The sequence below is a fragment of the Semicossyphus pulcher genome, unplaced genomic scaffold, assembly GCF_022749685.1.
Source record: "Semicossyphus pulcher isolate SPU_LCO1_2020_fin unplaced genomic scaffold, fSemPul1.0.p SCAF_13, whole genome shotgun sequence".
NCBI lineage: Eukaryota > Metazoa > Chordata > Actinopteri > Labriformes > Labridae > Semicossyphus > Semicossyphus pulcher.
Genome location: NW_027211637.1, coordinates 10,770,071 through 10,783,198, shown reverse-complemented (window position 1 = coordinate 10,783,198; position 13,128 = coordinate 10,770,071). Strand labels below are relative to the sequence as shown.

General features: G+C 39.2%; 1 protein-coding gene across 1 annotated transcript in view; it reads right to left on the bottom strand.

The window, feature by feature from the left end:
* cfap74 (cilia and flagella associated protein 74) overlaps window positions 1–13,128 on the bottom strand; it is an 86,894-nt gene that overhangs the window by 52,113 nt on the left and 21,653 nt on the right. Inside the window, exons 14-20 of the mRNA XM_069659417.1 lie at window positions 11,013–11,079; window positions 10,310–10,399; window positions 9,344–9,529; window positions 8,993–9,116; window positions 5,411–5,466; window positions 4,995–5,117; window positions 4,709–4,830 (exon numbers count right to left, since the gene is read on the bottom strand). Coding sequence (XP_069515518.1) covers window positions 4,709–4,830; window positions 4,995–5,117; window positions 5,411–5,466; window positions 8,993–9,116; window positions 9,344–9,529; window positions 10,310–10,399; window positions 11,013–11,079 — 768 coding nt within the window. The remainder of the gene's footprint in view (window positions 1–4,708; window positions 4,831–4,994; window positions 5,118–5,410; window positions 5,467–8,992; window positions 9,117–9,343; window positions 9,530–10,309; window positions 10,400–11,012; window positions 11,080–13,128) is intronic.

The window sequence follows — 13,128 nt, the reverse complement described above, 5'->3', positions numbered from 1 at the left end:
GTATGTAAGTGGGTTTTAGTATTGCATTCAGCAGATAAACTGGCATGCTACATCAGCAGTCCATGCCACTTTGCAAAATCTTTTCTAAAGTTGTTTCAAAGCATGAAACAAACTAAATGGAAAGATGACATGCACCACTCACATGGTGTAAGGGGTTTCATACAGCCTCTTTAAAAATATCATAATATTAATATGTTGTAATTATAATAACCCACTAATAGCTGTTGATTTTTGATTGAATATGACAGCATCTGTCTTCAGTTTAACAATGTTGTTACCATATTGTGAGTTGAAAAACTGATAGGGTCAATCTCCGAACAGTGTGTGGGAGTTCACTATTATTTTGCATGATATGACTCTCCTACACATTTATTACCAGATGTGTATCAGATTTTTTTCACAATTACTTCATAATTGACTGTTTAACAGGCACTCTGTTGACCTTAAGATTGGTTCATACTGTGTGTTACTATCACAGCTCTAGGCTGAACCTAAAATGCATTTGGGTGGGAGCCTCCAGGCCCTATCCCTCCTAGTCAAAAGGTATTGCAGACGGTAAGTCCAAAGCCCTTTTACACAACCTGTTCAAGGCAGAACTGTTACATCATTATTAATCCTTGGCATTCTGTATAAAAGTTATGGAGGAGGAATGGTAGGGCAAAGTGCTCCTATAATACAGGGAGGCTGTGTTAAAATCAGACATGGGACTGTAGTATGATGTTGTTTGGTGCAGTGTAAAACCACAAAGGTGGCGAAATGGTAGATCTTTGTTATGGCACTGTTGCGCAATCTCAGGGTTAAAGGGCTCAGGAGACAATGGACTGTGAAACAGCTGGTAACAGGACTGTTGGAGACAGATTTCAGGTGGGACCCATGCAGAGATCAGAGGCGCTTCAGACACACAGCTGCAGGTGGACAGAATCACCGACCGTAAGAATGACAGTATTACTTGCCAAGATCGGCAGGCAGGAGACAAGGTCAAGAGCAAGTGGAAACAAGGTGCTACAAGGACCAGACAGAAGATGCAGCTAACTGTCAGTTTCATTCTAGGCACAGACATACTGTAGGTACGCTTAGAATAATGTGCCCACTGTAGCGCACAGGATTTAGCAGCATCAGGATTAAAAAGGGGGGGAGGAGGGGGCTGGTTGCTTTCACCTCATCCTCGATTTTAAAAGAGACATCTGTGACAACTAATGCTGTGGGAAAAATGGTGTCAGGGTTGAAGCAGGACTCCTTCTCATGTACCTGATACCTTTTTCGCACCGCAATTAGCGCACTGACACAGGTTTTTCAGATCCGGGTAGACCTGCTTATAGATCCCGATTGTCTGTTTTCCCATTGCCAGTGGAGTATACTGCTTTCAGTCTCTTTTCTACTGCGTCACCGTCAGATGTCACAAATGCGCCGGAGACAGGGTTAGTAAACAGTGAAGATGTTAAGGTGGTTAGGTCTTCATTGTACCCTTTACTCATTCAGTCTATATATCAAACTCAGCGACAAATTTGGAACAATGTTCGGACAGAGACAGGCGGAATTTGTAGCTGAGATGACAAGCAGTCGCATAAGTTACCAATGGAGCATAGCACTGTGCTGGAAAGGGGTAGGAGAATAGTGTGTAGACCCGGGTTTTGTGTTGCCAATCGGAGCCGAGGCGATAATTACCCGGGTCTACTGCAGAGTCACTTTACCCGGGTCTGAATGCCGATTGTAACCTTTCCCATTAAGCAAAAAAGCAGATTGTTAGCAGGTTTCTTGACCAGTGGGAAAGCGGCTTGAGGCAGCACTTGGTCCTCTTGATGCCGGCATGTGGGTAAGGGCAAAGTTTAAATAAACAAAGAAAAGACCACCTGGCCTGTTCAGCATGGACATGCTTTGCTGATTGGATGTATGCCAGGTTTATTATGATCCCTCCACACCAGGAAGGTCAGCTGAGCAAACTCCAGTCAGTATTGCCACTTATTTAATGTCAGTTCCACCACAAAGAGCTTGCGGTTATCCGCATCATCATTCCTTTCTGCAGAAAGGATGGGGTCATGGGACACAAAGGAAAGGAATGTGGATGGAAATACCATCCTCCAAAGAACTTTGTGAGAGGACAGCCCTAACCAAAAAAATGGCTTTGTGGGGTTTAGCTGAATGAGGATGTACTCAGAGGTGAAACTGTTGTGAGAACTTAGAAAGCTGTTTCAGCCAAAGGAGTGCACTGAACTGTCAAGAGGCTGCAATGCAGCAGTCGTTTTGGATAAAATTCCTATAGAAATTAGCATAAAGGCAAGCTTTGTATGGGACTTATGACTGGCAGGGCTTGGCCACTGAAGGACCATCTCTACCTTGGTTTTTTTTTTTTTCTGCCTTAACAAACATGTGGTTTACCAGGAACTGTTGAAGGACTCTGCAAAAGAGATGCCCAAAAGATATTACTAAATAGTAATATTGGCCAAGGGGATTGTTGAACACTTTCCGGATCTCTGATATATATATTTTTGTTAAGTGAGTGATTATATATGTTGAATTTATCTCTATATAATTCTACTATATACTGCAAATGCAAAGGCTTAAATCAGTTGACCACAGGCTCAATCACCATTGTGTTAACTCATTCTGTGATAGTGACTTAAAAGACATTTATTTAAATGAAAAAGTTCGAGATTTTACCTTTAAGTCTAACTCTAACTGTCTCGATCTGCATTCATGTTCCATTAATGCATGTTTCTCATGTTGTATCTTCTCCAGTTTTTGTGCTCTCTAGTCTAGCATGTTCTAGTGGATCACTGTTGCAGACTGCCTGCTGCAGTGGAGCTTCTTTACTCACACTTCTTCTATAGATATTTGTATCTGTAATAGTTATATTATGATTTGTTTTGTTGTTATTGCTAATATTACTTATATTTCTATTATTATATATTTTTTATCAATCTTATTGCTTCTATCAGTTTCTATTATCATTGTTAATACTGTTATACTGTTTTATTGTTGTTGCTTTCTGTATGCTTCCCTGTCTGTCTATCTCTCTTTCTGGACCCGGGGCGCCGTGGCTCAGTGGTAGAGACGGTCATCTTTCAATTGGAAGGTCGGAGGTTCGATCCCCAGCTCCCTCAGGCTACATGTCGAAGTGTCCTTGGCAAGAGTCTGCAGTTCATTCATCATTCATCCTTGGTTCAGTCAGCCAATGACTCATATTCTGTTTCGGTTTCTGCCTGTGAAAATGCTGTCATGTGATAGATAGCTCATTGATAGATAAAGTTTGGTCTCTTTCAATAATATCAGAGTGCAGGCTAGACCTGCTCTAAATGTTAACTGTCATGAGACGACTTCTGCTTGGTTTGGTGCCATATAAATACAAATATCTTGAATTGATTGACTGACACTGACACTTAGGCTACGTGTTGATTGACTGACACATTTGCACACACTGCTGAAATAATTTGGACAAATGTGTCCCAGACCAACTCCAAATTTGGTCTGAGTGATCAGATTTCAATTAATCTTCAATGCGTCTTGGGTGTTTTCAGACCTATACTTAGAGCTGTCAACTTGTGATCTGATTATTGGAAACAATGCTAATACCAGGTGTAAGCCTAAAACTATATTATAACATGCTCTGAGTTGGCCCATAGGTCCGGTCATCATGTTCTGTAACAATTTGTCTGAAGAGTTTTAAACATTCCATGACTTGATGTTAAAGCATCCCTAAAAGATTTTTGCACCTTTCAGCAGTCCATGGCAATTCATTTTTTGGGTGGGTTTGAGAGGGAGAGCAATAAAGACTATCCTTTGCCCTTGATTAATCTCAGTATTGCTGCATATATCCAGAATCATGTCGATAGATATGTTTACACTGGTTGACGACAAAAATATTATAAAATAATAAAATACAATCGAACTAAGCTACTTTTTCACATTTTGCATGGGTTTTTTTTGACTCAGAGCGGTATTCCTTCAAGACTTTTAGGTGAAACTACTGGGAGTCTGCAGTAATTTTTGCTTGTTTGTTCCTTCTAATGACCTTGGCCTCACAACCACTGTTTGTTTGGCATACACATTGTCATATTACACATTTGTTTGTAACAAGATGCTCATGAAATTATAATAGCAGCTTTAAAAAGTGATGATTGCTATAATTACACTGTTGACTGGCCTGCATGGTCTCAGGAAATTATACATAAATTATACAGACTGTGTGCAGCTATGATGAATTTCCCCTGTGGGAATCAATAAAGGATTATCTTATCTTATTTCTAAGATTAATCCAAAAGGAAATTGGACTTGGTTGAAGTTCTTGAAGACGTTTTACCGCTCATCTGAAAGGCTGCTTCAGTTCTAAACTGACTGGTGGACGGAGCTAGAAATATAAGCCTCTGTAGGTCATTTAGTATGCTAATAGATGTGTAATCAAGGGTGAGTCGTTAACCTGAGCTGTTGAAGTAATATCACCAAGAGTCGTTGGTACCCTCTGGTGTTGATGGGTTGTTAGGCTCACATGATCTTGGGTGTGAGTGTGATCTCAGCTATTGGGCAGAGAATTCAACACTGCATTGTAAGTGGGTGATTGGTGGTGTCTTAAGCCACCACCTCTGTTAAGGGTTGGTTTTTCCAGCTTAACATAGATGACTTCCTTGACTAATATTAGGCACATAAATACATTTTTAAGTACCAAATTCATGTATATGTTAAATCTGTTGGTCATCTAGGCTCTAGGGCCTACCTGCTTTGGACAGTAATACTGTCTTGATAGATGTGATCAAACATGCAGATCTTAAGGTCAATGCTTGGCCGGACCAGCCATACAGGGACGATGACTGCCACACCCCTCACTTGGATGGGTATCTGTTTGTACAAACATGCCATTATCACAAATGGTTTACATTAATAGTAAAGTTAATAGTATTGTAAATAAAACCAACCAAGATCTATTACTCTGTATACTGTTAACATACTACTTTTGTTTTGTACCTATGCAATCACAAAATTGTAAAAATGTTGTGTCTCACTGGTTTGCTGTTTAAGTCAGAGAATTTGATATGGAAGTCTAGTTTGGCCTCTCCTGGAATGGTGGGAGTGAATAAAACCTCCAGTTTGATGCTTTTAAATGGTCCAATCTCGCCCCCTGGTACCTGGAGGATTCATTAAAGAGTAAAAGCAAACATTGAATTGCAAATATATAATATTTTATAGTCCTGTATCCCCCTCCTTTAAGAAAGCAAATGTAAAATTATCAGGTAATTTAAGTAATGAACATCAGATGTCCCCAATAAATGCAAAATTAGACCACAACATCGACACAATTTTACTAAGCTTCATGAACTTTCTCTGTTTGAACTTTGAACTTGACTTTGTGCACAAAGCATATAGTCGAGTTTAGTCTTTATACTACAAAAAATGTTCTCCCAGGAGGAGCTCAAATCACTAATGAATCCGACTTCATAGGAACAGCTTGTGGATCTGTAGCTGAAGCCTCAGGCACTGTCACACACACAGACACACAAATGGGGCAAAAACCTAATCTTAGACCATTGCCTCCTTGTCCCCAGCTGTGAGAGCATGGTAAACCCTCGGCTTTCTGTGTGTTCTTGCTCCTTTGTTCTTCCAAGGACCAAATATTTTAACAGGCACACAGCGATGAGAAAAATTGTCAACAGTTAAGAGAGTTTGTCGTTCCTCACTTCCTGTATTTCAAAGGCATGACATTACAGATAGTGCTCAAGGGAATTCTCATCACATCCAACTAGCCTGTACTGGCTAATATGTATAGGACATAGCATAATGCGCTTAAGATAACATTTTATCAACATGACAGTGATGTCATGTATTTCATGTTTTCACGAAAATATTTGCTTCTTTCATAATAGCATTACTAGGCCGGGAGCCAGGCCCAGCCTTCAGGATGTTTTTTGCTACCTTTTTTCACTATTATATACGTGTTGGGTCTCTGTATATAATGAAACAAGAGTATGGCCTCTTATGCAAAGTGTCTTGTGATAACATTTGTTATAAATCGATCCCATAACAACAAAAATTGATTGATTGAATGATCTCAGGCCTAAGTTCTTTTGACATCCCTCCAGCATGAGACTCAATCTATGAAAGCTTGACCAGCTTCTATAAAGATGGCCCTAAAAAAGGCCTCATCGATCATATATGAAGAAACCATGAATTATAAACCGTTCACCAGTCCCTCTATGATCTCTCTTGGCTGATTTTGGTGAATAAAGATGGTCAACATGAGGAATCTGTGCTGAAAAAAGTTTCAACTGCAGCAGGTAGACTTCTGAAGATACACTCTGATATAGCCTTCATTGCATGGCACTTTGTTTATACAGAATGGGGAGTTCCCATCCTGAATTAGGGTACATTAGCCAGGAGAAGGGAGCTGTGCATTTATTTTTCAGCATGCTTTATCATGTAGTTCATCCCGTGTGCTTTGTTGTCATTTGCAAAAAAATTTTTGGGCCCCTGAGACCAAGACCCGAGTTGGGAGTGGTCACTATCATCTTGTGATGCCCCAAGGTATAGGCTAACATAAAATAATAGTAAAAAAAAAGGTAGCAAAAAACATCCTGAGGGCTGGGCCTGGCTCCCGGCCTATACTATGGAGTTGTGAAAGATCCCGGGTCAAAAATGACCTTTTCAATACTAAGCTGCACAAGTAGAGTGTCAGGGACAATAAATGTGTAATAACCTAATCAGCTGTACACGTGAGTTATACAAACATCCACTGTGCATGGGAAATGTGTTATTTATTATTTATTGTCATTGCTTAATTCACCCTCTTATCATGTATATATTACCACTACATCGAAGATCAATCCACATTCTCTGTAAATACTGTAAATACTACAACCATCTACCTCTTGTACATAACAACCTGATTCACAACCATATTTATCACTGCACCTTTGCACTCTCTATTGCACCATTGCACTATTGTCTATTGTCTCCTGTCTAGGTCTGTATATAGTAGTTTTAGATTTAGGTTTTTAGTGTCTAAGTGTCTGTGTTACCTTGTCCAACCTGTCCTTGTTTTTAAGTTAAGTATGTCTGTTTAGTATGTGTGTCTGTGCATTGGGAGCAAAGAAAACTCGGAGTCAAATTCCCTGTATGTGCCCGCATACTTAGCCAATAAAGCTGATTCTGATCCTGAAGTATTACAAGTCAAAACCTAGACCCTAATTCACAAAAGGATTGCGCAACATTTGCCGCCACTAAAACTGTCTGTGAGACAAAAAGACACTTAATTCTCGAAGCACACACAAAGGGTGAAACAACAAGGTAAAAACTTGTAAACATTTTCAGTGGAAGGGGTCTTTAAAAGAGCTGCTCCTCATTGATGGAGTTGAGCTCTGTCAGTGTGGAGCTCAATCAATCCATGAGAGCGTAGCTCTGCGTAGCAAACAGTGAAGAGTGGAGGCTTTGACAGCTTCTCTCCCTGATTAGTGGCAAAACAAGAGCAAACTGCACAGAGCTGCAAAACATAGGGGGGAATTTACTAAGAATGGATTGCGGCTGCTGATAGCCCCATAAATTGCGCATCAGATGCCCCTGCTATCTGCTCCGTCTCAAGGTCCGATTCACAAAGCAAATTGCACTAATGATATTTAAGCGCAAACACACCCATGAAGTTTTGCAGATCCTTGCAGTTTGACCTTGTTTTGTCTGATTGTGGAAAGAAGCTGTCTGCACCTCCACTCCCTGCTGTGCTGTGCTGTGCTCTCAGGCATTAGTTGAGTGCACACTGACAGATCTCATGCTGAGATCGATGATGAGCAGGGAGAGGAGGAGGCAACAGTTTAAAGTCCCATCATGACACGTGATTACTAGTTTCATTGTCTGTAAAGCAGCTCGTCCATATAATAATCCCTGTCATGTGTAAAGGCTCCAGGCAAAGTGTGACAGCCCTTATAATACTGCGCCGCAGTTACCAGCAACTCTCTGCAGACGGTAATATTTTCACTCTAACTGCGCGGTGCTGTTACCCCTGCTGTTTGTGAATTTTCCCCCAAGTGTATACAGCCGTGCTAGCGGCTCTGTAAGGCTGTGCCTAGGCATAGCCGTAGCCATGCTTTGAGCTAAATGCTAATCTCAGAAGGCTACACACATTCCTGTTCCTCTGAGGAACACACATTACGATCCAAATTCAACGATAATTCATCCAATAGTATTTTAGACACTTGCCTTCAAAGCATAAATTACAACCTCATATTTGAAAAGCCAGGGGATCACAAGCGTTATTAGTATTTATTGTCCATCATCCAGACCATGAATATCTTTATGATATTGCTTATCAGTAAGGAAAGAAGTGGTGGCCTGATAGACGGATGCACCATCACAGCCATCCAAAGAGGCATTCTGCTAGCATGGCTAAAATACTATTAAATAGGAATATTTTATAGACCGCAATATATATATTTCATAATTTAATGCGTTAAAACAAAACACTGCCTGAGAGCGTAATGCAAACAACAATTATGTTTCAAAAACTTTTGTGCCAAAGCAAATCAGTTTTATATAAAGATCTCTTGTTAGAGAAATGCTTTATGTTAGGATGGGTACTTGTTCAAGGCAGAGTTTTGTGCTGACTTTGCAAATCCTATGTTACAAGCAGTTTTACAATGCTGGCAGGTAAATAAAGATTAGAGACAGCTCCAGCTTTTGAATTTTCAGTCAGGTTTAGGTTGGTGGGGTAAGCTTCAGTTTCAACTATTACAAAGCTTCGTTAAATACTCAACTGCATTTTTTGTCAGGGCATTCTATTGAGTGTAATCTCTTAAATAGCCAACCGCCGCTATGTAAAACAGACTACTGATGGACGAGAACCTCCAATCATATCACAGAAATAAGTCAAGTTAATTTAACATCAGCGTGTCGATGCTCGTGTCGATCAGAAACTGAAAGATAAATAATCCTGTATGCATATGCAGGACCCTGACAGAATACTTTTTGTTACATAAGTATTTATAATATTTTGTCTGCTTTTGTAAAATAGCATTACCTGGCTGCCTTGGCTGCAACTTCTCAGAGAGCCTTTGACTCTCTTGCATTAAGTGAAGTTCTCCAGTGCCTATGGATGCAGAGCTTGTCTGGTTGTCAGATGTTGTGTTTTGACTGCTTGTCTTCTGTCAGCCAAAAACAACAACACACACATTAGTTTGAGTTTTAACATGATGACATGGTGAGTTTAGTCACGTGACTGTCTTTAGACATAGCAATGTGAATTGACACAACATTCTAGCAATCATGTATGCTGTAAATTCTCTCATTCTTATTTGTAGCATTTACAAAACATACTCTAGCAGGTCATCAAAGAAAACAGCAACTTTGAGGTCCAGATTGACAGTCTGACCTGGCATGTGTTGGCAGACACCTGGGATAGCATCGGGATATAGTTAGTTGCTGGACTGAGACATGATGAGGTGTCCAGACTGAAGAGGGTAGCCAGTGCACCCTTGTTGGTCAAGGTGACATACCGTGAAATAGTCTGGCCCACCACATGCAAGCCAAAATCAACACAATGTTCGTCAACCTCCAACTACAAAGAAGATGCAGTAGCAAACACAAAAATTATTGCACAGCCGGAGTGAAAAGCTGTTTTACATAGATAGTTTTACATACTTGATTTGATTAAATAAGCACAAGTTCACACAGCATACCTAAGTATCTATGCACATTGAAATTTGGCTTTGTTGGCAAATTGAAATGTAAATGCCAATCATTTCATCATAGATTTCATTCATATTAAGTTTGAACTGAAATAAGAAATGGATACAGGCAGTTCTGAGATTTTAAAAAAGCTTTTTTTTTTCATGTCAGTATCATATAGATTAAGAAATTAAAAGTGTAGTTGTCTATTTTTGCAGAGAACCCCATGCGGCTCACGTTAAAAGTAGGCCAGCCTCCTTTTCTCTACATTTTCAGCACTGCAGCAGCATGTGATCTGTGCTTGAGCCCTGCTTCTCATGCAGGCTGTGTGGCTAACCTGTTAACATGAACACTGAAAAAACAAGAGGTTCCCTAACTAACACGCTCTGCTCAGGTGTGCTGTGTAAACAAGCTGTAGGATGGATGTCAGTGCAGTTTTTCTGTGGTAGGATTAACCAGGTATTGTGTAAGTGATTACATACATGTTCCTGTCTGTTATACTTACTTATTAGGGACCTATGAATAAATCTAAAAATAGTAGACCAACACTATACTGTGTCACTACAGTGTAGTGTATGATACCAAACTATAAATATGAATTGATTCATAGCCTTTCTTGTCTTGGAATTGACAGTGATTTTCTCTTGGTTGGCTACAGCATACTACTCACATCACATTTTTTTGTGGTACATCTGACAGACACAGAAAAGTGACCCACTGCATATGCAAACTGAACCTCTCCTTCCAGGTCCTCGTTGATCTACAGGGATCAGATAATGTGACAATGGGTTCAGGAGACTGAAATTACAATAAAAGTTATGATATGATCATCCCTGCAGACATTTTTATTACAAAATGAAAAAAAGTATAAGTGCAGATAGAGGGGGTTATGGATAAAACGTCAAGTTGGCCTAAAAGTTTCATGCAAAAATGTGTTGCTGCATATGTTAATTCTCTGTCCGTGTTATTTTTCTTATTTTGAGTCTTATTATATATTACATTTTTTAACCAACTCCAGGGTGCTGAAGGGATTATCTCTGATTTTATTGCTCACATTGGCAATAAGAAGATCAGACAGACTATTTGATCCAAATAGGCACATAATTAATCATATTTCATTGTGCAAATCATGAACTCTTCTTCTGATGTTGAGCTGAACACTGTTAAACTAAAGTCAAAATCCAGCAGCAATGTGCTAGAGCCAAGTTTTTTTTGGTAAATTTAGCAGGCTAAAAAGGCTGCTAAATCTCCTTTCTAAGGAAAAAAGGCTGGGAACCACTGGTCTAAGATAAGCCCAAATTGTTTTTGAGACAACAGTTAAAAAACTTTAACATGCACAGTAGGTATCTAAAAAGAGGGGTAATTTTACTTACCATTGGTTGAAAAATAATCTGCACATCACAGGACATGCCAGTAGATAACAAAACAGACGAATCAAATCTGAAACACAAATCACAACCAGTTACGAATAGAAAGTTTTTGGATCCATTTAAATGCTATGTATTACTTCTTATGGAAAACAATTATGTTTGTATGGTTATTGAGCTGGATGGTATATACTAACAAAAAGTTGACATTTCTCATAGTATAAGATTTGAGGCTGATTTCTGACTTTAGGTTAGGGATGATGATGATGCCAAGTCTAACAGCATGTTTACACCAACTCTAGTGCTGACCTGAGGAAACAGATCATTTCTTGCCCTTCCAGGGTAACAACAAGAGGGTTGATCAATATAAAAATAATAATATAAAAATTACAGAAAAAAGATATACAACCAGAAATAGTTCAATGATTCTTAAAATTCAAAATATAAACTAAAAGATTTTGGATTCTGATTTCTGATTTTAGGTTAGGATGATGATGATGAGCATGACATTTTAACATCACCAGCAGTCAGGTTATATCTTACATCAGGTCAGGAACTAGTCACATGTGCATTCACAATCAGATCATTAAAGGCTTTTCCATTTATTCTTTAATATGAGTCCATGGGGCACCTAGCCCATTATCATAGTCTTTGAGAGATGAAGCTCCATTTTCCATCAATAATAAGTCCTTGAGCCAGTTGTACATATTATAGCAGTCCGGTTTACAAATTTTCATTACGTAAGTATTGTCGTCTTTACAGAGAGAAAAGCTAGTGCGACAATACATTGTGTGGTTCTCATTGAAAATTGGTTTAAATGGATCTAACTTGATGTCCAGGAAAATTCAATGGAGTGTGCTTCATGCCTTACGTGGTCATAAATCATAGCAAAAGGGAATAAAAAAGGTTTGTTTGTTATTGTTATTTATTTAATCAGTGAAACAAAGGCTTACAGGGGTTTTGACAATTTAAACATTGTTTAAAGTGGTGAACTTGCATTGGTATCTGTAGCTTTCACTTGCCACCATAAGGTTGACTTTTATTGTTTTGCATTAAAAAGCTCAACAATTCATTTACAGAAACAGACGTTCATGTTTCCCACAGGATGATCTGTAACTACCATGACTTCTCTCCCAAAAGAGACCCCTACAAATCTAAAGACATTTCCGGTAGCCTCAACTATACTATGGTCAGTGCTAATAAGCAAATGTTGGCATGTAACTTGTACATTTGAGCATATTTGTATGATGATGTTTTGCTCAAAGTAAGCACCAAGTAAGTAGTTGTACATGTAACAGGGTAGTCTGGATACATGGCCATGGCTGCTTGTACTTGGACTTGTATGTAGTCTGCATAGGTTTGCAAAGACCCTCATCTTACAACTCAGCTCAGGAGCATAAAGACCGCAGAGGGATGTCTTCCTCTCAGCCAGTCTTTGCAATGCATGCTGGGTAGTGACCCTTATTGCAAAGTGTGGAAAGCCTAGTCTGTTATAGCTTTTGCTTCTTTGGAGAAAAAAACACAGCCCAGCCCATTTTGGCACAATATAGCAAGATATTGCTTGGCAAGGAATGGGAAGCCATTTTTAGAAATTCAGGTTGAGTACAGCGTACCAAGGGCTAGTGTGAAAAACACTGCAGTGTTCCTGGATCACATTTCTCTCTCTCCTGCTGTATAAATGTTTAATGCTGGGTGAGCAATGAAGGCTATGCAGTGTTCACAATTGCTAAATAATGTAGGTTTTAATGTGTGTATAACCACATGTTTTACAAATAAACAGACACTGAGTAGTAGAAGGTGAGTGCATGATAGGTACAGCTGAAAAGAACAGGTAAATATGTATTAATCTTTACTATCCTATTACTATAATGTGCTGTCTAATATCCTGTTGTAGATAAGAAGGTTGTTAAAGTAACACACATTTGAAATATAACACTATGTTGTGATGACATGATAAAAGACATACTGTAGGCGAAAACAATTGTTTTTTGGTTTGGTTTTACCCTGTGGTCAGCAGATGACAAAAAAAATCAACACAAGGGTTTTTTTTGATCAGCTGACCCAGGACACATTGGGTCAAAACAACAAATATGTACTGGGTAAAGTGAATCTCTTTTGCATT